Source organism: Indicator indicator, chromosome 30, assembly GCF_027791375.1.
Source record: "Indicator indicator isolate 239-I01 chromosome 30, UM_Iind_1.1, whole genome shotgun sequence".
In the NCBI taxonomy this organism is placed as follows: Eukaryota; Metazoa; Chordata; class Aves; order Piciformes; family Indicatoridae; genus Indicator; species Indicator indicator.
The window spans coordinates 10,052,778-10,074,192 of record NC_072039.1 but is presented as its reverse complement, the minus strand read 5'-3'; the positions used below and the strand labels follow the sequence as shown (position 1 = coordinate 10,074,192).

Here is a 21,415-nt window from a genome sequence, read left to right as displayed (position 1 = left end):
GGCTGTGGAGCAATGGGAATACCCCAGACAAGTACATGGGGCACAGATGATACCTCATGCAGGGATGCAGGACAGGGGGACACCCTTGGTAGGGCTGTGTGGTAATGGGGACACCCCAGTCAGGTGTACAGGGCAGTGGGGGGGTACCCCTGGGGTAGGGGCTGATGGGTCAGGGCAGACGTGAAGCAGTGCAGCCCCTGACCCTGCAATCAGAGCCCCACCTGCAGCGTCCCTACATCATCACCCCAAATTGGCCAAAGTACAGGCTGCAGGGTGCCATGCCGGCCCGGGGCAGCCACCACTGCCTGACTCACGGCAGAGGAAGAGGCAAACCACTGGGTTTTCCAGGTTCTGGTTTCGGGGTGATGGCCACTACCACGCGCTTGTGGTGAGCAAACCAGCAGCTTGCTGGTGTTTACCAAAAACAGCCCAGCAGGGACAGCATCCCTAAAAAGGGCCCTGGGAGCATCTCCAAAAGGGGTCCTGGGAGCATCCCCATTGCTCCTGCTGCTGCATCCCGCACCCTGGTGAAGCCTCTCTGCTCGCCCCCCACAGCTGGGGGAGGGATAAGGAGTATCACCCACAGCGGCTCTCCTGGGGTGGGGACAAAGTATGGGTGGCCTCGTGGAGCCACTGGTGACACGGGGACAGGTTTGCCCCGCCGTGTCATGGTGACCCCAGTGGAAGTTCAGACCCAAAGGTTTGCTGGCTCGGTGGCCCATGGCAGGACACTTGCTCTGGCCGGGTGGGGACACATATTGCAGACATTCCCAACGTTTACCCAGAACCCTGGGGGGTGAGCAGGAGGTCACAGCAGAAACCACCCCGGGGTGTTGTGGGGCCGCGTCCCACTCACGTGGACCTGGCAAAGGGTTTGGGGTGTTCCCCCGCCGCTGCGGTCGGGGTGACGGCACGTTTGCCCCCTGGGGGGAGCAGGGCCGGGCGCTAAACGCTGCCGCGGCTGCTTATATTTCAGTGCAGGGCTGCTGGCTCTGCCCCGGCCAGGGCACACAGACAGCCTATTGTTGAAAGCCCTTCCGCAGCGGTGCGAGCAGGTAAGGCTGCTCCCAGCATCAATGGTGGCTCTGTCTGCGGGCACACGGGGCGGGGATGGGGCCGCCGGTGCTCCGCCAGCACACGGGGGGCTGGGGGATGGTGAGGGGCGCACGGTCCGGGCTGGATGTGGCAAAGGGCTTGGCAGCTTGCCCAGGCGATCCTGGGCCACCCAAAATCTCGGCGTGCCTAGGGCATCCCCACCCTGATGGCTTCAGGTCAGCTCTCTGGAGCTTCGCGGCAGCATCCTGCTTTCTCCCAGCATTGTCCATGGGGGCACCCCCATTGCACTGCTCATGTTCCCCACCCTGGTCTGTGACTGTGTGCCCCCATCCCTTCGGCAGCCACCTCGGCATGGCTTGAGTCTGTTTTCCCCGTTCAGAGCTGATGGTTGCTCAGCAAACAGGGCAGATTGGATGACCCATGGGCTGGAGGTCCCGTTCCTCACAGCAGCAGCAGCTGAGTCCCCCCGGGACCCCATGGCTCCCGGGCAGGCGGCTCCTGTCCTGTGGCGCCGATCAGACTTTGCTTTCCCTGACTCTGCAGACCTGAGCAGGTCAGGGGGGGTGATGCTGGGCAAGGACTGTTTTTGGGAACATTGAGTCTCGGGGCTGCCGGTAACTAATCCCCCAGCTCCGTGCTGGTGGCTGTGCCTGGCCTGGGTGTGAAGCCGGAGATCCTGGTGGCAAGTCTTGCCCACCTTTCTGGGACCTCGAGGTAGCCAGGGCAGAGAGTTTGGGAGCGAGTGCTGGGGGACGAGCAGCTCTCGGCTCAGTGGCATGGGTCTGAGCCAGTGCTGGATGTGTGTGAGGTGGGAATGTCACCCCTGTCACCCCTGTCCTGGCTGGGGATGTCCCCAAGCCCTTCGGCATAGAATTCAATGCCCCGAGCCTTCTACCCCCAGGGTATCCTCTGCTCTGTGCAAGGTCAGGGTGGTGCAGCCTCTGTTTTGTACCTGACATCCCTCAGCATTGTGGTGGTACTGGGTTTAATGCCACCTCCTTGCCTGGGGTTGCCCTTGCTGCCCAGCTGTGAGGCTGTGGCATGTTCCCAGCCCCGTGAAGTGAGGAATATTGGTCGAGGGCATTTCCCAAGCCATAAAGGTCTGGGGGCTGATGTGCCAGGATTTATAGATTTGTAGAATGGGTTGGGTTGGAAGGAACCTTAAAGATCATCCAGTTCCAACCCCCCTGCCATGGGCAGGGACACCATCCAGCCTGGCCTTGAATACTTCCAGGGAGGGGGCATCCACAACCTCACTGGGCAACCTGTTCCAGTGTGTCACCACCCTCACTGGAAAGAATTTCATCCTAATCTCCAGTCTCAATCTGACCCTGTTAGTGTGCAGTAGAACAGAGATGGGATGGACTTCCCTCATCCTGCAAATCCCAATGGATTCATGGCAGGACTTTCACTGCCAGCTGGGTGCTGGGGCAGTTAGTGACAGCTTGGGATAGGATGAGCAGCTTGTTTTGGAGTGGAGGGGCTTCCTGCTGAGCAGGTGGACTGCGGTCCTACCATGGCACGTCCCTGCACCATGCCCCTTTGCAGGTGGCACTGGGATGAATCTGGAGCTGTGGTCCTGTGGGATGCATCTGGGTGTGGGCAGTGGGGTGGGGCTGGTGTCCCTGTGTTGATGGCCCTGAATGACGTGTGCTGAGGGGCTCGGTGGTGCCATGGTCCTGCCTGTGCTGCTCCAGCATGCTCTGGATCAGTGTGGATCAGTAAGTGCTGGTGACAGGGTGCTGCCCCCAGGGCTGGCTGCTGCTTTGCTGCTCCCTGTTCAGTCTGTGTCCATCTGTCCTGCTGCTGGCAGTGCTGTGGACTCTGGGCTGGCTGTGCCAGCTGGGCGAGTGCATAACTGGGGGACGTGGGGAAGGGCATGGGGGCTGTTTCTGAGGGCAGCTGCCAGTTTGAATATAAGTCACGTTCTGGCTTTAATTACAGTAATTGGCTGTCCAAGGGCCCTGCTGGCGCCTGCTCTGGCTCCAAGGGGTAGTCTGAGTGGCTCTGGTCTTTGATGCTCTGCAAATGAAAGAGTCCCTGTCCCCACCTTGCCATTTGTCCCTGGCCCAGAGGCAAGGCCCCACGTGTCTGTGGGGACACAGGCATGCCCGTCTGAGGTGTACACACACCTGGGCACGTGCCTTTCTCCAGCCCCAAACCCTTTGGTGGTTACAGCAGCTGGCTGAGAGTTGAAAGCCTCAGGCAGAGTCTGGCCCTGGCAGGGAATTTCCAGAGTCCTGCAGATTAAAGGGAGACCTTGACCAGGAGGCCCTAGGGTGGGCACACTGGTATGTGAGCAATGTGGGTGCTCCAGCAGGACAGAGGGATGGAGCATCCCGGTGCTGCCAGGTGCCTGGATGGCTCCTCCTGCACAGGTCAAACAGACAGGACCCAGCTTGTCATCACCAGCCAGAGTGTGCAGCAAGACACAAGTCTTGGAGTGCCTGGGCTCTGCCCTGCCTACTGCTGCCACAGTGGGCACCAGCCTCCCCAGTCCAGGCACTGCTGGCATCCTCATGGCGCTGTGGTGCTTGGACCACCCAGCTCATCCCACCACACCAGAGTCTGATGGCTGAGGCACATCCCAGAGTGGGCAGTGACAGCTCTGGAGCCTGTGGTGCCAAACACTTGGCACTAGTGATGGGATTGTGCCCGTCACCCCCCTGCTGGGAACACCAAGATTATCTCAGGCCCTGTTATCTGCTCCAGAGCCCCGGGATTAAGTCAGGTTGGGGGAACAGTGCAATGTCCATCTGTCTGTCCTTGTGGTCTGTCTGGCCTTGTGCTGCACCTACGTAGGTGCTGGTGGGACTTTGGAAGGATCAGGGAGGGGATGTCTTCGGGGTGGGGGTGGGTGGGGGGTCTTGTGGATGAAATGAGAAGTTGGGCAGCAGCCAAAGCATTGCATCAGTATCAGCATCGGCGTGGGTATTGGCACAGCCTGGCAAAGGATTCAGCTGGTTGTGCCAAAAGGATGCCAGCCCTGCCAACCCTGCTGCCCTGCCTGCATCAGGCACCCTGGAACCCACAGGGACACCTTGAAGCCACCTCTGCTCCCCAGAGCCCTGACTCTCTGGGCTGTGCAGGCAGTGTAGGCAGCAGGATGAGGACAGGGCTGGCAGCGAGGGCTGCGGTGTGAACCTCGGCTCGGTGGTGCCACACGAGGTGGGGAGGGTTTTGGGGTCTGCCCCCTCCTCGCCCCAGGCAGTGCTGTCTTTCCTCTGCGGGGAGCCGGCAGCCGCTCCAACCGGTTTGTGGGTCTGGGCGGTGACACCTCCTGCCCGAGGCCTGAAAGAGGGCTGGGAAGAGCTGGTATGGATGCCAAAGAACAAACAAGAGCTGCTTGTGTCCTGCCAGGCATGGAGCCCAGCAGCGGGGCAGGGACAGCGTGTGCTGCTACCCTGGCGTGGGGCCACAGGGGCCAGAGCCTGGACTGCTGCAGGAGCGGCTGCCCCATGAGCTGGGGGGAAACTGAGGCACGAGAGCATGGAGGGACCCCACCCAGGTGATGAAGCAGGAGGTGCTGACAGCAATGGCAGAGACATCCCGGTGCCCTCACAACAGCCAGCTCTTCCCCTTCAGCATCCCGGGCTGTGCCCCAGCAGCTGCCCTTGGCATCCCCTGCCTGCCCACGGGCAGCGGTGGGACTCAACTCCTGCACCTGGGTGGCCCAAACCCGGTCTTCTGCATCCTCCTCCATGGGAGCAACTGGGATATTAAGTGTCATCCCTGCGGGGAGAAATGCAAGTGGAAGAATCCCGGGAAACTGGTTTTACCCCTCTGTCCGGTGCTGGCGGCAGGACGGCGGCAGCCGCCGCTGCTCCTCCCTCGGCAGAAGCTTTTATAGCGCCTGCCATGGTCCCGGCAGCCGGCACTGCACAGCGGGAGGCAGGCAGGGCTGCGGGCAGCGAGCGATGGCCTCCATGGGGCTGCAGGTGCTGGGCATCGCCCTCTCTGTCATCGGCTGGTTAGCCTCCATCCTCTGCTGCGCCCTGCCCATGTGGCGGGAGACAGCGTTCGTGGGCAACAACATCGTGGTGGCGCAGATCATCTGGGAAGGGCTGTGGATGAACTGCGTGGTGCAGAGCACGGGGCAGATGCAGTGCAAGGTCTACGACTCCCTGCTGGCCCTGCCGCAGGACCTGCAAGCCGCCCGCGCCATGGTGGTGGTGGCCATCGTCTTGGCCATCCTGGGCACCCTGCTCGCCGTCACTGGTGGCAAGTGCACCAACTGCGTGGAGGACGACACTGCCAAGGCCAAGGTCGTGATCTTCTCCGGGGTTATCTTCATCGTCGCCGGCATCCTCATCCTCATCCCCATCTCTTGGTCGGCCAACACCATCATCCAGGACTTCTACAACCCTCTGGTCACCGACTCCCAGAAGAGGGACCTGGGCTCGTCCCTCTACGTGGGCTGGGCAGCCTCCGTGCTGCTGATGCTCGGAGGGGGCATCCTGTGCTGCACCTGCCCTCCCCGGGGCGAGCAGCCCTACTCTGCCAAGTTCACAGCCGCTCGCTCCCTGCCAGCCAGCAACTACGTCTAGGAGCCACTGCACCTGCTTGGACCCCCACAGTGTTCCTGGGAAGCCGGAAACTCCAAGACCCCCCCCGGCTCGTGAACCCCCCTGGCTGGGCTGGGAGCTGGCTGAGAGCCGGGGCAGGGAGGGCTTGGTGCTGGGGAGGTGCAAGGGAGGGCAGACAGAGCTGCCTTTGTTCACCAGGGGGTTGAAGCTGGTTCTTTAATCTTGGCTGAGACTGGGAACAGGGAGATCCTGTCCTGGCTGTTCCCTCCAGTGGGGGTCTTGCTCCCTCTGGAGCACCCAACCATAGCATCTTCTCTGGAAAACCAGCCTGTCCTGACTCCTGATATTGGGGTGTGTCACACGGTGACACAGCTCCCGTGGGCACCACATGGCACTTGCAGGCTAAAACCCCCCAGGACAGGTGGGCAGGTGCCTCCTGGGGTGGGCGGTGGTGCTGGTGGGGACACTAAACCTGTCCCACACAGTCATGGGGACGTGGGGTCTGTGCAGACCCTGGGAGGGTCTTGAGGGTCTGCGGGGGCTTTTGCTTGCCTGTACCCTAAATTTTGACATTGACCTACTTTTGGGGCTCAGAGCAGCTCCCACTGATGTCTGATTTCTGGTGGCAGCTCCCCGGGGCGGGGGCATCATTATCCTGGGAGTGGGAAGGCAGCGGCTGGGCTGGAGGAACCGGTCGGGGAGGCAGGAATGGAGCGGAACTGTGCACCTGCATGGAACGGGGTGACTCCCACACCCGACCCCATCCCATGGGATGCACCCAGCCCCATGGCCCCCTTGGCATTCACTGAGTGAGGTGCCCAAGCCAAGGGCAGGAGAGGGTGGCTCATGGCGTCCCCTCAGGCTGTGCCGCCGTTTGTCCTCACGTTGCAGCCTTCCCACATTAAACAGCAGCTGCTTGGACCCTGCGTGCTGCTTTTTCTTTACCCTCTCCAACACCTGCCTCTGTGCTGGGACAGCCTGGTGCTCTTGTGCCGGGACAGCCTGGTGCTCCTGTGCCGGGACAGCCTGATGCTCCTGTGCCGTGGACCCTTGGTCCCCACAAGATCCCTCAGATCTGCTTTCCTGAGCCTCCTGCGATCCCAGCTGCTGTCTGACCCCTGCTTCCTGAGCCATCCTGGGGGGGTGACAGCAGCTGCCTTGGTGGCACGATGCCTTGGTGATGCCAAACGTGGTGTTGGGGATGTCACACGCTTGTCCTGATGTGCTCTTCCCACCCCAGCAGGAAGAAGGTGAGGGGCGCCGGTGAGGGCGGGTTGGGACGCACTGGCCCCGGCGCCACCCAGCAGCCCTCTCCTCTCTGGGAGCACCCCGGGGGGGAGCGTGGGCCTCGCTGAGTGTTTTGCCTATCGTGCTTCTGGCATGGCAGGTTGTGCCAGGGTGCACTCTGCTGGCTTGGGAACAGCCTTCCCTGCCACCTTCAGGTGTGTGATGGGCGGTGCCGTCCTGACTCTTGGTGTCTCATCTGGGTCTGGGGGCTTGAGGTGCTGCCACTGGAAAATGCACCTGTGGCCCTGTACTGTCAGTGTCCAGGTGGAAAACTGATGCTCCGGTGAGCATTCCTGCTGGCATCCTTACTTGTCCCTTCTGGGATCCCTACTTGTTCCTGCTGCAGGTGGTCATGTGCCCTGTTTTCTGGGTCTCTCGTGGTCCTGCTGGCTGGGGGAGGGTGCCTCGGATGGCTTCCCATTATCCTGACCTCCCAGGAGGCTGGTCTCCCTTTCCTGAGGAGAAGGACTTCATCTGTGGCCCAAAGGAGCTTTCATGAACCAGGGGAGGCAAAGCCCTAGTGCTGGTTATCTGTCAAGATGCCAAGGGCTGAAAGGTGCTGGGGAGGGAGTCAGGACACAGTGGAGGAGGAGAGGCTGAAGAAACTGAAACCGGGACCGGAGGAATCACAGTGAAACCTCCAGCAAGTGCCACAGGGTGTGCCAGGAACAGCCGATACTGCACTGGCACATGGGGCTCATAAAAACTCACCTAGTCTCAGCTACCAAGCATGGGTGCCAGCACCCATGGGTGCACTCTGCTCCTTGGCAGGATGGGGGCTCTGCCTTGTGTGGGGCTGAGTCAGGAGCCATAGTGGCCACGTGTGGCTGTGGTGGGGCCATGTGTCTGGTGTGTCTTCCTGTGATGGGCACCCTTCTTATCTGAGGGTCAAAAGGGTAATGCCTGTGATGACCCTGGGCTTCACAGTCCCTCACCAGAGGTTTGTCCTCTTAGTACTGCTCCTGGTCTGAAGGAAGAGCAGGTATCCCTGAAAGTGCTGAGCACCACAACCAGGATTGGAGGCAGACCTGAGCTCTGACCCGTTTCCAGCGTCCCAGAAAGGAAATCCTGGGTCCAAAGGGCACTGCAGTGCGGCACCCAGAGCAAAACAAAACCTGGCCTTGAACAGGGAACAGCTGGTGCCATGGTGAGGGCAGAGGCTGCCTCATCTGCCCTCTGGCACCATGAAGGTGGCCAAGGAGGATGAAGCTATGGCAGTGGAGCAGGGTGAGAAGGTGGTGGTGGTGGTGGTGTGGTGTCTGTGCTTTGGAGTATGGTAGGATGTGCACAGAGAGCTCCTCATCCTGTTCACTGAAAGCTGTCCCCCTCCCTGACACTTGCCATCTGCTCAGCCAGGCTGGGATGGGACAATGGCAGGGGACTACCCTGTGCTGTGGGGACATCATAGAGGGAAACAGCACACATGGGAGGCCCTGCACCTCGGCCTCCTTGGGCCCTGGGTGTTCAGTGCCACATGTGTCCCTGTATTGACCTGCAGTAATGCCCCATGTCCCATGTCCCCACGCTGTCCTCCCCAGCGCCCCAAGCCACACGTGTCCCTGTGCTGGTCTGCAGTGTCCCCACTCAGATGGCAAGCAGGACACGTCAGCATGGGGGCCATGCTCTTCAGAAGGCCTGCCTGGCTCTGTGGCTGTGGCTATGACAGTTGTGCCCTGTCCCCGCAGGTGCTGGAAATGGCAAACTCAACGCAACAGTTGTCTGGGCTGCTGCTCTCCTTGCTGGGCTGGATCGGCTCCATCATTACCTGCGCCCTGCCCACCTGGAGGGTCTCAGCCTTCCTGGGCACCGACATGATGGCAGCCCAGACCGTGACGGAAGGGCTGTTCCAGACCTGTGTGAGCGACAACGCAGGGAGGCTGCAGTGCAAGTACTACGACTCCCTGCTGGAGATCAGCCCCGGGCTGCAGGCAGGTCGTGGCCTGGTTATCACCTCCATCTTCACAGCCTTCTTCGGCCTTGTCGCCGTCCTCACCGGCTTCAGATCCTCTCGCTTTGCCGAGGATGAGAACATCAAGAACAGGAACACGGTCATTGGAGGGGTCACCTTTGTCATGGCCGGGGTCATGCTGCTCATACCTGTTGCTTCGAGTGCTAACAGCACTGTCTGCAACTTCTACAACCCCCTGGTGCCTGAATCCCTCAAGAGAGAGCTGGGATCTGCCATTATCGTTGGCCTCTTCTCCTTCGCCCTTGAGCTCATCGGTGGGTCTGTCCTGTGCTCCGCGGGTCTCTCGACCAACAGGGACAGTGACCGAGAGAGGAAAGGCTGCAGCTACCCCATGAAAGACTACGTGTGAGCCGCCGCGCCTGGATGTCAGCCCCAGGGGCTCTCCACCACTCCATGGCTCTCCACCAGCCCAGGCCTCACCACCATCCCCATCCAGCCTCCACATGCCACCCTCCCTCCCCACGTGCTACCTCCTCCTGCCCATCCCCACACTGGCTGTACCCCTGGCATGGTCTCCCACTGTGTCCCTTTCCCTGGCACGCAGGGGCTGTGCTCATGGTGGGCTATAAACATCTTGGTGCCACCAAGGCTGCCTGGGCTCATTTCTAAGCATCATGGTGGGGGGAAGGAAGGGTGGTGACATGTCCTATGGGTATTGCATCATGCCAGCCTGCTGCCAGCCTGCTGCCAGCTGGAGAGTGCTGCCCCAGTGCCTGGCATGTTCTCATATCCCCACGAGGATGTGACAGGAGCCTCCAGGGAGAGCCCTGTGTAATCCCCAGCAGGGAAACTGAGGCAGGGAGATGGTGCTGAGAACCAGGAGAGGCACAGGGGGACACCAGACTCACAGAGCTTGGTCCTTCGAGCCCTCAGGGACTAGGAGGGAACCCCAGAAAAAAGCCAAGTCCCCCCACCCTCCTTTGCCCACCCCAGAGGGTCCACAGCACTTCTGCTCCAGGGACCACACACAGCAGGCAGGCAGCAGTAGCAGAGGGTTTATTAAAGAGCCAAGTGCAAGGATGGGGACAGCCATGACCCCCAGTTGCCCAGGGGACAGTGCTGGGGACAGATGTGGAGAGAGGGAAGCAGAGCAGCTACCCAAGATGGGCACTGGGATCCCAATACCTAGGGGAGGGCAATGTGCAGGGGTGACAAAATGCACAGGGAGGGCGAGTGTGGGAGATGTCCCTGGTGGGGATGGGGACAATCACAGGCATGTTGTCCTGCCAGGGAAGAGCTCCAGGGGTGGAGGAAGTAATCTGACCCATGGGAATGGGACAGGCAGGAACAGGTCTGAGGGAAGAGAAAAGGGAAAAACGAAACATCCCAGCGAGAGATTTGGGTAAAAAACTTCCCAGGGGAGAAGTGGAGGAGGAAGGGTGGAGGCAGCATGGCAAGGGGCTTGGGGAACAGGCTGGGCAGGTGATGCTGGGTGGCTCCTGGGTGGGGAGCAGCCACTAGCTCCTAAAGTCCTTTCCAGCCTTACTTCCCACCCAGACCATTATGTACAAAGCTGTAGGAAAATGAGAGACTTAAGCAGATGTTGTGGGATAAGAGGCTGATGTGGTGCTTGGAAAGCTTCTTCAGCTGGGTGCCACCTTGGCACAGCTGCTCCTGGTTTGGATATGGAGATATCCTGCACCTTAGGGTGTGCTGGGTTAACTCCTGGGGAAGACAAGGATGGAGGACCACAGGATGTGGTGATGGGGTGGGGGGGGGGGTGGGGGGGGGCGGAGAGGCACATCCAACAATCCTCTGGTAAAGACCACAGGGGTCTGGGCTAGGGAAGATGAAGAAGGATCAGGATGTTGATGATGAGGTCTAAGAAGCTGGCATGGTGGGGAGAAGATATCCCAGACATGAGAAGGCTCCGAACAGCCAGGTGGGTCTGAAGATGTCACAGTGAGGGCTGAAGTGCTGGGGACAACACCTCAATGTCAGAGCTAATGGTGGTGTCCAGGAGACCCCAGTGAAACCAAAAGACCCTCCCCATGCTAAGGAACAGGCTGGGTCCCCAGGGCCTCCACCTTGGTGGGAAGGAGCCAGAGAAGGGAATGAGGACACTCCCTCAAAACATTGTCACCCCCCCAGCAGCTGCCCTGCTCCCGAAGAGGGTCACTGGAATGGGTTTTACAAGGGGCTAAGTGCTCATTCTGCCTCTCCCCAGGGCTGCTTTGGCTCTCAGTCCTCCTCGAGTTGGGGGACAGGGCATTTCTGATAGATGTAGACCATCCCGGAGATGTAGCCAGTGCCCTGGGTGCTCTCCTCCTCGGAGGTGGCCCTTTCCCAGTACTCCACCTCCTGGGCCAGGACCTTCTGCCAGGCTCCCTGCTTCTCCAGCCTCTCCAGTGCCACCTCCAGCTCTGCCTTGTACTTCAGGTTCGAGGGGTTGCTCCTCGTTGTCAGGCAGACGAACCCTCCTGCCAGGAGAGGGGGAAGGTGACATGGATGCCAGGCGTCCTCTGCTGGGGGTGGCATCCCCTTGGGGTGAGGGGAGGCAGCAGGACCCTGCAAGGAGTCAGCTGGCAGGCCAGCAAAGGACAGGCAGACCAGTGGGCAAGGTACAGGCAGGCCGAGGGACAAGGAGGCCAAAGGACAGGCAGGCCAGGAGGCCAGCACACAGGGGACAGGCAGGACATCACGCTGAGCACAGGCTGTCACGCATCAGGAGTGTCACTGCTGGAACCCTGCCTGCGCCCTGCCAGAAGGCATGGCCAGGGACCGAGCTGCCACCACATGACCCTGCCTGCACCAGGCAGGGGGAACAAGGTTTGGCTGACCCACATCCACTGTCACTCCCAGTCCTCGACTGGACCCCCGGGGGTCCCGCAGGGAGGGAACAGCAGGAAACATCCACGCACCTGGCTTGGTGACACGCAGCAGCTCCGGCGCGACCGTGCTCGGCACCTGTCCCTCGCCCAGGGCTCCCACCAGCGTCACGGCGTCGTAGTGCTCTGCCGGGACACTTCGGGCATCACTAGGAGGGGTCCTCCGGGGCATTCCACCTCCCCCGCCCCCAACCGGTGCTAGCCTATTACCTGCAGGCACCGGCAGGGCCTCCCGGCCCAGGACACACCGCCACAGCTGCCGGTACAGCCCGGTGCTCCGCGCCCGCTCCAGCATCCCCGCGCTGCCGTCCACGCCGTGAAGGCAGCGGAAGCCGCGGCGGTGGAGCTGAGAGGACAGAGGGGACAGACGGACAGACGGCACACTTAGCTCCCCATCCCATCCCATCCCATCCCATCCCATCCCATCCCATCCCATCCCATCCCATCCCATCCCATCCCATCCCATCCCATCCCATCCCATACCTCCCGCGCTACAAGCCCGGTGCCACAAGCCACGTCGAGCAGCCGAGCCTCGGCGGGTGGCATGGGGAAAGCGAAGGCGAGAGAAGCGGCAGCCAGGTGCGGTGCCCGGTATTCCAGCGCCGCCACATCCTGCGGGGACACGGCGGTCAGAGGCGACGGGGAGCAGAGCTAAACGGCCCCGGCTCCGGCCCCGGTGATCCCCGGTACCTGCTCGTAGCTGTCAGCCCAGCCGTCGTACAGCCGCAGGCGCTCGGGCAGCGCCGAGACACTGTGCACCGCCGCCACCCGCTCCCGGACAGCAACCGGCAGCCGCATCCTCCCCGCCGGCTCCGCGTCCCGAACCCCGGACGAGCCACCCGCCTTGCCCCATTGGCTTCGCGCACCTGTCACGGCCACGGCCCCCCGGCGCCCTATTGGGTCTGTGAATCCCCCACGGCCGCGCCTCCAGCCCCCCATTGGCTCTGCTGGTAACCCCTAGCGTTCTAGTGGCTCCGCTCAGCCTCTCTGGATACGCCTCCAGCGCCCCATTGGCCGCCGCGCCCATGTCCCGCTCCGCTATGGGGAGCGAACACGAGCAAGTGTCCCGGGGCGGAGGCGGTGACCTAGTGCCCCAAGGAGGCACACAGTGACCCGAGGGTGGCACCTCCTGTCCCCGGCAGTGTCAGCCAGTGTCCTGGAGGCTGGCACCAAGTGCCCTGGGAGGGGTCAGCACCAACTGCCCCAAGGAGGACCAAGTGCCTTGATGGAGTGCCCATGTGTCTTGGGGTGTGAAACCAAGTGTCCAGGGACGGTGACATCAAATGCTTACAGGGAGTGACACCAAGTGCCCTGGTAGAGCTGGCCCCAAAGCCACCACTCTTCTGCTGAAGCGTGCCTCAGCCCCATCCCACCCAACTGCTGCTGAAGATCTGCTGCTCTGTCACTTGCAGGGGTCAGGATGCCCTCATGCCCTCAGGATGCCCACTGATGTCCCAGGCATGATGACTGCTCCTTGGACAGGTCACCTCCTGCCCAGCCTTTTATCCCAGCCCCACATCCCAGCCCCACAGGGCCCTGGTGCTGTGCTGTCACCTCCATGCCTGCATCTGTGTCTTCTGCTGCCACTCAGACCCAACACCTGCTGCTGGACAAATGGTGACCATACTCCTCTGCCACCACCTGAACCTGTCCTGTCCCACCATGTGTGAAGGTGATTGCCTGATGCTGAGCAGCTCTCCCAGCCCCCGGGGAAGAGGGCATTCACCACTGGGGCAGGTCCTTCACATCCTGATGTGCCTGCTCATCTCCAGCCACCATGGGGTGGTCATTCTGTGATGCCCCATGCCCATAGACAAGCTGTGCAGCAGCAAGCAGAGCTTGAGGACAGAGGACAGGAATGTGGCTGTGCCAGAGGAGAAACACTTGCTTACATCAAGTTTGGGTTTGGCTCACAAGAAACAGCACAAGAAACTCCACTGAGTGCCAACACAATGCAGGTGGAGGTGATCAGATGTCTTCTCCATAGCTCCAGGTAGCCAACGTTTGTACTGCACCACATCTGGCTGATAAAGGAGACATGTTTGATAGTTCATTGGTAGATAGGACCCCAACTAGAGGTGTTCTCCAGGTCCAGGAGCACCATGGGGAACTGCCCGTGGTCCAATGTGGGGCGGGATTCCCACGGTCCATGTGGGGTAGCCCTGCCCATGGTCCGTGTGAGGTGACCGTGCCCATGGTCCATGTGCGGTGGTCCTGCCCATTAGACCCTGGTCCGGGTCCTGCTGCTGGCCCTGGTCCGGGCAGTGCTGGCCGGGGGCCTCGAGAGGGAGCCCTCCGCCCGCACTCGGACGTCGCCGGCCCCTGCCGGCGCCCCCGCGACCCCCGCCGCAGTGCCGTGTCACTCCCGGTGACACCCCCGCAGCATCCTCGGGGGGTGGCAGAGGGGGCTCAAGGGGCTGGGGTCGGAGCCATGAGAGCAGGGATCATCCCCACCTACGGGGACAAGGACACCCATGGCTCCTGGACAGGGTCTGCTGGAGATGACAGCTGCCGTACCCGCACACAGTCACTTTGTCCCCTGTGCTGCTGCCAGTGCGGGTCCAATCCTGCCTCCTGAGCTCTGCGCCTCCAGCTGCACGGTGGTGACCGCCAGATGGCTTCATCACTGGGGCTCCAATAATGTCTCTCACACTCCCAGTGTGGTTTCCACCACTCATCGAAGCCTGACCTTCATCTACAAGATGCTACCAGCAGCCCCCAAGCCCCAGCTCCAGTGACCCTCGAGGCTGCAGCTGTGTCACCCCATCCCTGAGTCTTGACCTACACAGATCCAGACCCAAATTAGAGAATCCCAGAATCCTGTCATGGTGTGGGTTGGAAGGGACATCTGGAGATCATCCAGTCCAAGCTCTCACAGCAGGTTTCCCAGGGTCACAATGTCCAGGTGAGTTTGGAATCTCTCCAGAGAAGGAGACTCCACAACCTCTCTGGGCAGCCTGCCCCAGGGCTCTGGCACAATCACAGCAAGGAAATTTCTCCTCATCTTCAGATAGAACCTCCTGGGTTCCAGTTTGTGCCTGTTGCCCCTTGTCCTGTCACAGGGCACCACTGAAAAGAGCCCAGTTCCACCCTCTTTCCCCCCACCCTTTAGCTCTTGCTAAGCATTCAGAATATCCCCTCTCAGCCTGCTCTCTCTCCTGGGGCTCAGCAGCCCCAGGGCTCTCAGCCTTGCCACCTCACAGAGATGCTGCAGGCCCCTTACCATCTGCATAGCCTCCACTGGGCTCTCTTCCTGTCCTTCTTGAACTGGAGAGCCCAGAACTGGACCCAGGACTCCAGCTATGACATCAGGGGATAGAATAGAGGGAAAGGAGAATCTTGCTTGACCTGCTGGCCACACAGTTCTTAATGCACGTCAGGAGGCCATTGCCCTTCTTGGCCGTGAGAGGACATTTCTGGCTCATGGTGAACTTGTCCATGAGCACTCCAGATCCTGCTCTGTGGAGATGGTGGTGCTTTCCCATCACCTTCCTGGAGCTGGCTGGTCTGGCTGCACTGCTCACAGCTGTGCAAACAGCTCTGCCCTGTGTCTCGGTGGCTTTGGGCTGGCTTGGACCCAGTGCTGGCCAGCTGCGGTTTGGGCAGTTCCTGCTGCCAACACCAGGACCCAGCCTGTCCCATGAGAGAGAGGTGGTGGGACAGTGAGGACCCCCATGAGGCGTGGCAGCATGTTGTGGCCGGTTCCCTGTGGCAGGTGCTGGAGCTGAAGCTGGACTTTGTCCTGGCAAACAGCCTGGTGCTGGAGGGCTCCCACATGGGCACGTGGCCTCCTGCTGCCATGGTGCAGCTCCTTGGGTTAATGTCCTTGTCCCCTGCCTGGGGACAGGGGGTCTGGCTGTGTCCTGGATGAGCTGGCTGCATGAGGTGCATCCTGCTGGGACCCTGGAGCTGGGGTTGGGCCAACTCTGTGTGTCTGCTGAGATGGGGTGTCCCCCTCACCCCTCAGCGTGGAGGCTGGAGGGATGCCTGGCCCCGAGGCAGGGGCTTGAGTGGCCACTGCAAGCCCACAGACCTCTGGCATGACCTTCCCCACTCTCCCCCACCAAGAAGGTGGTGCAGGGGTGGAAAGGCAGCTTAGGTGGGTCCTTCACCCTCCAACCTGCCAGTGAGCTGGGACAGGTGATGGGGAAGACAAAGTCTGAGCTGGCTTTGGATGCTCTGAAGCACCAGGGAGCTCCAGGTTGGGTTCTGCCAGATCTAGCAATGTCATTTGCTTTAACCTGCCCTCAGGTCCTACATCCAAGCCTGACCCCTGGGTAAGGTGTGTGGTGGCAGCTAGTGCACCAGGCAGGTGGGCTTGTGCAGGGTGTTCCTGGCGTGGCTTTGGCCCTCTGGATGGGACTTACTCTGTCCTCTGGACAAGCCAGTGCTGGTGGGAAGTCCCTAAGGCTCTTCCTCAGGGTGGAGCTGCAGGATGCCAGGTCCTACAGCCTTGTATGTCCCAGAAACTTGCTGGGTTGTCCAGGCAGCTGTGCATGAGGCCAGTGGCACCAGTCACTGGTGTACCATCCATTAGCTGGGCATGAGCCCAGTGGCACCAGTCACTGATGTACCATCCATTAGCTGGTTCCTAGCAGGAGCACACACATGAGGTTTGTGGGCACCCTGGCATCTCCAGGTGATCTGAGATGAGATCCATCACACATGTGCCCCTGGGTCCTGGGCCATCAGCAGCCATGACAGCTGTGCCTGTGAGGTTTGGGATGGAATGTGGGCTGGAGGCTGCAGTAGGCATCTTCGTGGTGCCCGTGTCGAGCTCCTGCTGGCATCAGCTTCTGGGAGCTCACAGGTGTTCACTAGCCTGAGCCCAGCCTCTCTTCTGCCCCATCTGCCCTGGCACCCACATCCATCTCCAGCTTATGGAGCAAACAACCCCCTTCAGCTCATTTTTTGACAGCCCCCCCCATGTGCCTCCCCTCTGCTTCTCCCACCCCAGCATCACAGCCTGGTGCATCACTTGCTCTGGAGGTGTTTTGCCCCACACAGCCCCAGGGAACAAGGACCCTGCAGGTTCTGGGGGCCACGGTGGCCAAAAGCCACCCCTTGAGCAGCATGAAGCTACCTCCATCAGCAGCTGAGACTTCAACTTCTCCACGAGGCCCTCAGCCATGGTGACTGGGCAGGAGCAATGTGCTGCAGGGGCTGGCTGGGTGGCTCTGTGCTTGCTGGGGTCTGCACCTGCCCTCACAAGGTGCTCAGGGCCTGGCACTTGGGTGTTTTCCAGCCCCTTGCTCTAGCCATGGGGTAGATGTGTTCCATGGGGTCAGGCAGGGACATGGTCCCTGGGATCAGGTTGATGGGGTCAGCTGGGGACACAGTAGCTCAGGGGACTTTGGTGACCCTCATGATGGGCATTTAAAGCTGTCAGGGTCATGAACTGTGTGTCTGTGCCCCGCTCCCTACTCCAGGTCCTCCTTGGGGTGAGGGGAGGATACCAGTGACAGGGAATGTCCTCAGGATACCCCATGGTACACACAGCTTTGCAAAGGACCTCTCATCATCCTCAGAGCTCTCTGGTGTTCATCTCGAGCCTGGGGAAACAAGGACAGACAGCCCCTGGGGCACTCAAGCTCCACAAGTTTCGGGGCTTGCCCTGCTGAAGTGGGGTGCTCTGCAGGGTGCTGGGCTGGGGTATGCACAGAGCAGGGCAGGAAAACCCTGTGGGGTACCAGCCAGATGTGACCTGGAGAGCTCCTTGGAGAAGCAGAGGCAGGAGGCTCCATCTCCCCCTGGTCAAGGAGGTGGCAGAGGGCAGGGTGGCTGCTGGGGTTTGGCACAGCTGGGGGCTGGGACAGCTCCACTCCTGCATGCCTAGAGGACACAGCAGTTTTGCTTTCCACCATCCAAACGTGGCTGGAGTCCATCAACCCCATGAACTGTCCAGTCCTCCTCTAAAGCCCAGCCCTCTGGTGCCCAGGGGCAAGTGGATTTTGCCCCCTAATGAATGCCGCTCAGCACCACCAGCTCCCCCACGGATCTCTGGGCTCTTGCCCAACTTCTCAGTTCATAAATCCAGGCCTTGCTGTGTGATGGATGGAGGCTACTGTCACCCAGCCATCCAGTGGTGGCCCCTGACACCCATGTGGCTCACCAGCAGGTAGCAAGGGGAAGCTGAGATATGAGTCAGTGTGGCACGGCGCGGAGCTGGCCACGGATCAGAGCGGAGGGACGGGCAGGCAGGATGGGGAGCAGCCTGAGGAGCTGATTCATGGCTGGGAAGGGTTGTGCTCCTGCCAGCCAGCCAAGCTGCCCTGGGCACCTGACACGTGCCCTGGCTCTGATCTGCCACCTTGCATGGCTCTGACTGTGGCTGTTCCCCCTGAGCTGGCTGGCAGCACGGTGTCATAGAACCACAGAACTGTTTTGGTTGGAAAAGACCTCTGAGGTCATCCGGTCTGACCATCAACCTAAGAGCACCACCACCACTAAACCACAGCCCCAAGTGCCATGGCCACAGGTATCTTGAACACCTCCAGGGAAGGGGACTCCAGCACCTCCCTGGGCAGCCTGTTCCAATCCTCTTGCAGCAAAGAAATTTTTCCTAATCTCCAACCTAACCCTCCCCTGGCACAATTTCAGGCCATTTCCTCTCATTCCATCATCTGATGCCAGGGAGAAGAGACCAGTCCCCACCTCACTACAGCCTCACCTCAATCAACTACTCACCATGCTGAGAACATCCTCAGGCTGTGGTGCTTCCACATCAACCCTGTACATGTTTTACCTGCATTCCATCCTGCCTCCAGGTGCATGGTGTTGCCCTCCTTCCTGCACCCCCAGTGCATGGTGCTCCCACTTCTCCTGTACCCCAAATACCATCCACCCTGCACCCTCAAGGCACAGCAATCCATTGTGTGGCCATGGTTCTGCCACACCAGTGATATTCCCACTTCTCACTGTCCCCATCCCAGATGTCAGCAGCTCTGCTTGCAGTGTCTACACCCACAGGGGATAGGGTTTGGTCTCTTCTCCCAAGCAACGAGTGATAGGACAAGAGGAAATGGCTTCAACTTGTGCCAGGGAAGGATTAGATTGGACATGAGGAACAATTTCTTCCCCAAGAGGGTTGTCAAGGCCTGGCCCAGGCTGCTCAGGGCAGTGGTGGAGTCCCCATCCCTGGAGGGGTTTCAAAGCCATGGAGATGAGGTGCTGAGGGCCATGGTTTAGTGGGGACCTGGCAGTGCTGGATCAGTGGTTGGGCTCAATGATCTTAAAGGTCTCTTCCAACCAAAACAGCTCTGTTTCCATGGTGTCACCTGCACCTCCTTGTCTGATCACACATGGAGACAGTGCAGGGTGAAAATGACTCCTGATAGCAAACAGCTTCCAGCTGCTCTGCCTGCCCCCTTCAGCTTCCGTTTTCAGTGTCATTAAGACACTGAGAGTGCCTTAGAACAGAGTCTGTGGCTCCTCAGAGGGCTGTGTCTGTGATTCATGTCCTGTACACATTTCCCCTCCCTTGCAGCCCTTCCCACAGCCGGGCACCCCACAGCTCCAGCTCCCCACTTCCACGCCCACAGACAGAGCCATCACATGGTGAGCACCTGGGCAGACCTCAGCCCTGTGACTCAGCACCCCTCGTGGGGCAGCACCCTCATGACTTGGTGTCCCTGCCCACATGCACCCCACGAGCTCCACGTTCCCACACTGAGACTCACTGTAACTTACTGGCCACATCTCTGTCCCTCTGTGTAAATCCTGGAGCATGTCCCTGGGCTCCAGGTAGGGCTGCAGACCACAAGCCCATGGCTGGGTCCAAATGTTCCCCACCACCTCACCTGCCATCAGCTGGGCTGCCCAGGTTTCACCCATCAGCTGGGCTGCCCAGGTTGCACCCACCAGACTCAGCCCAGCTCCAAAATTCATAGATTCATGGAATGGGTTGGGTTGGAAGGGACTTTAAAGATTATCCAGTTCCAGCCCCCTACCCTGGGCAGGGACACCTTCCACTAGCCCAGGTTGCTCATCCAACCTGGCCTTGAAGATCTCCAAGAGTGTGGGGGCCATCCACAACCTCCCTGGGCAACCTGTTCCAGTGTCTCACCACCCTCACTGTGAAGATCTCATCCCTGAGACTCTCTTGGTTCACCCACAAGTCTTGGGAAGTGTCTGCCACCTCCTGGGAACATCGGGAACAGGCTGGATGAGAGCCAGGAGGTGGAAGCTGGAGTCAATAAAGTTCAGCTCCTTAATAAGGTGCAAACTTTCACTGGAGCAGGAATTAATGAGCACATTAGTGGCTGTAAATAAACAGAGGATTTCTTGTGCCTGATTCAGAGATGACTCAGAGCTTTCAGTGAGCTTGGGTGTAGCTCCAGCAGACAGCCTGGTGAACAATGTGGCAGCCTGGACCTTATCTGTTGAGGTCCTAAAGCAACCTTGGACTTCTAATGAGGTCATACTATCTCAGCTCTGTCTACCCCAGGTCTTAGGTGGTGTTGGGGTGTCTGAATCTTCAAAAGCCATTTGGAATTCCCTCCACAGCACCCAACCTGACAGATACTCGGGAAGGAGGATAGGCTGCTGCACGCTGCTGCCCCTATTATGCCCTGGGTTGTCTCCTGGAGCCTGGGGGTTCCTTTCATCCCAGCTCTTGCCTTTGGTAGGAAGGATGGAGGGTCCCTCGGTTGCTTCACCCTCTGCCCATCCTGCCCAGCTGAGGATTGTGAGGTTCCCTTGGGGAGTGAAGCCAAACAGGTCAAACCATTATTTTTCCCTTGCACTGAGATGAACCAGAGCTGAGCTTTGCCAGTTCCAGCTGGAACCGAATCACCAGTCATGGACCATGCAACACATCCAGAAGAAGCAGGTACAGAAGACAGGGGGAAAAGCAGCTCTGAGTCAGGGTTGACCAACAGAGGTGGTGACAGTGGTCTGGGTGATACTGACCGTGGACTGAGATTTCATCTGTCCTAGACTGGTGACATAGAATCAGAATGGTTTGGGTTGGAAGGGACCTTAAAGCTCATCCAGTTCCAACTCCCCCTGCCATGGGCAGGGACACCTTCCACCAGCCCAGGTTGCTCAAGGCTTTATCCAGCCTGGCCTTGATCACCTCCAGGGAAGGGGCACAGCCTCCCTGGGCAATATGCTCCATATGTTTCCTTGTGGTTGAAACATCACCCAGGCACTCCTGGCTGTTGAGTCTTGTCCTCCCTTTGCTGAAAGATTTCAGCTTTGGATTTCCTGGCTTGAGCTGCTTGTCTGAAAGCTCTCCAGCCTGTGTTGATCCAAATGACCTGGTTAGGCAGTCTGGTGGTGGGTCTCTCCTAACTCACAGTTGCAGCTGGAAGAGGATGTGCAGTTAATGTCTTGGAAAAGGAAGGAGGGAGAGCAGCAGCAGGAAGGCTACAGGCTGAGAACTGCTACGTAATGACTCCGGGGAAGCGAGGGAGGATTCCACAGGGCAGCTGCCTGGACCTTCAGAGAGAGCTTGAAGGGAGTAAGTTCAGGGAAAGGCTAGGAATCTGCAAAATGGGATCTCTGCAATTATCTCAGGAACAAGGAGGAGGAGCCCAGACAGCGGAAACAACCCTAGATCATTAGAGACAGGGTAACAGCAGTGCATGGGCAGACACACACAGCCTGCTGGAGATGGCTCAGGTGCTTCTGAGGGTCTACAGGGAGGGGAAGGTGATCCTTGATGGTCCCAGTGGTTCTGGGGAGGTGTGAGTACAGCTGGCTCTGGGGTGGCTGGCTGCTTACCTTCCTTTCTTACTTTGATGTTG

At 59.8% G+C, this 21,415-nt stretch overlaps 3 protein-coding genes across 3 annotated transcripts; 2 read left to right on the top strand and 1 right to left on the bottom strand.

Moving 5' to 3' along the window:
* The first annotated feature begins 4,973 nt into the window (after window positions 1-4,973).
* On the top strand, window positions 4,974-5,603 carry LOC128976800 (claudin-4-like). The gene has a single exon (XM_054394162.1). It carries the CDS (start codon window positions 4,974-4,976, stop codon window positions 5,601-5,603), a length of 630 nt encoding a protein of 209 aa, XP_054250137.1.
* Window positions 5,604-8,563: 2,960 nt separating this feature from the next.
* LOC128977108 (claudin-3-like) lies at window positions 8,564-9,187 on the top strand. Its single transcript, XM_054394577.1, has one exon. It carries the CDS (start codon window positions 8,564-8,566, stop codon window positions 9,185-9,187), a length of 624 nt encoding a protein of 207 aa, XP_054250552.1.
* A 1,832-nt stretch (window positions 9,188-11,019) lies between these two features.
* On the bottom strand, window positions 11,020-12,464 carry METTL27 (methyltransferase like 27). Its single transcript, XM_054394576.1, has 5 exons — window positions 12,357-12,464; window positions 12,150-12,278; window positions 11,877-12,012; window positions 11,700-11,792; window positions 11,020-11,258 (listed from the first exon to the last, which is right to left on the bottom strand). The coding sequence occupies exons 1-5, from the start codon at window positions 12,462-12,464 to the stop codon at window positions 11,020-11,022; spliced, it is 705 nt and encodes a 234-aa protein (XP_054250551.1).
* Window positions 12,465-21,415: the final 8,951 nt, after the last annotated feature.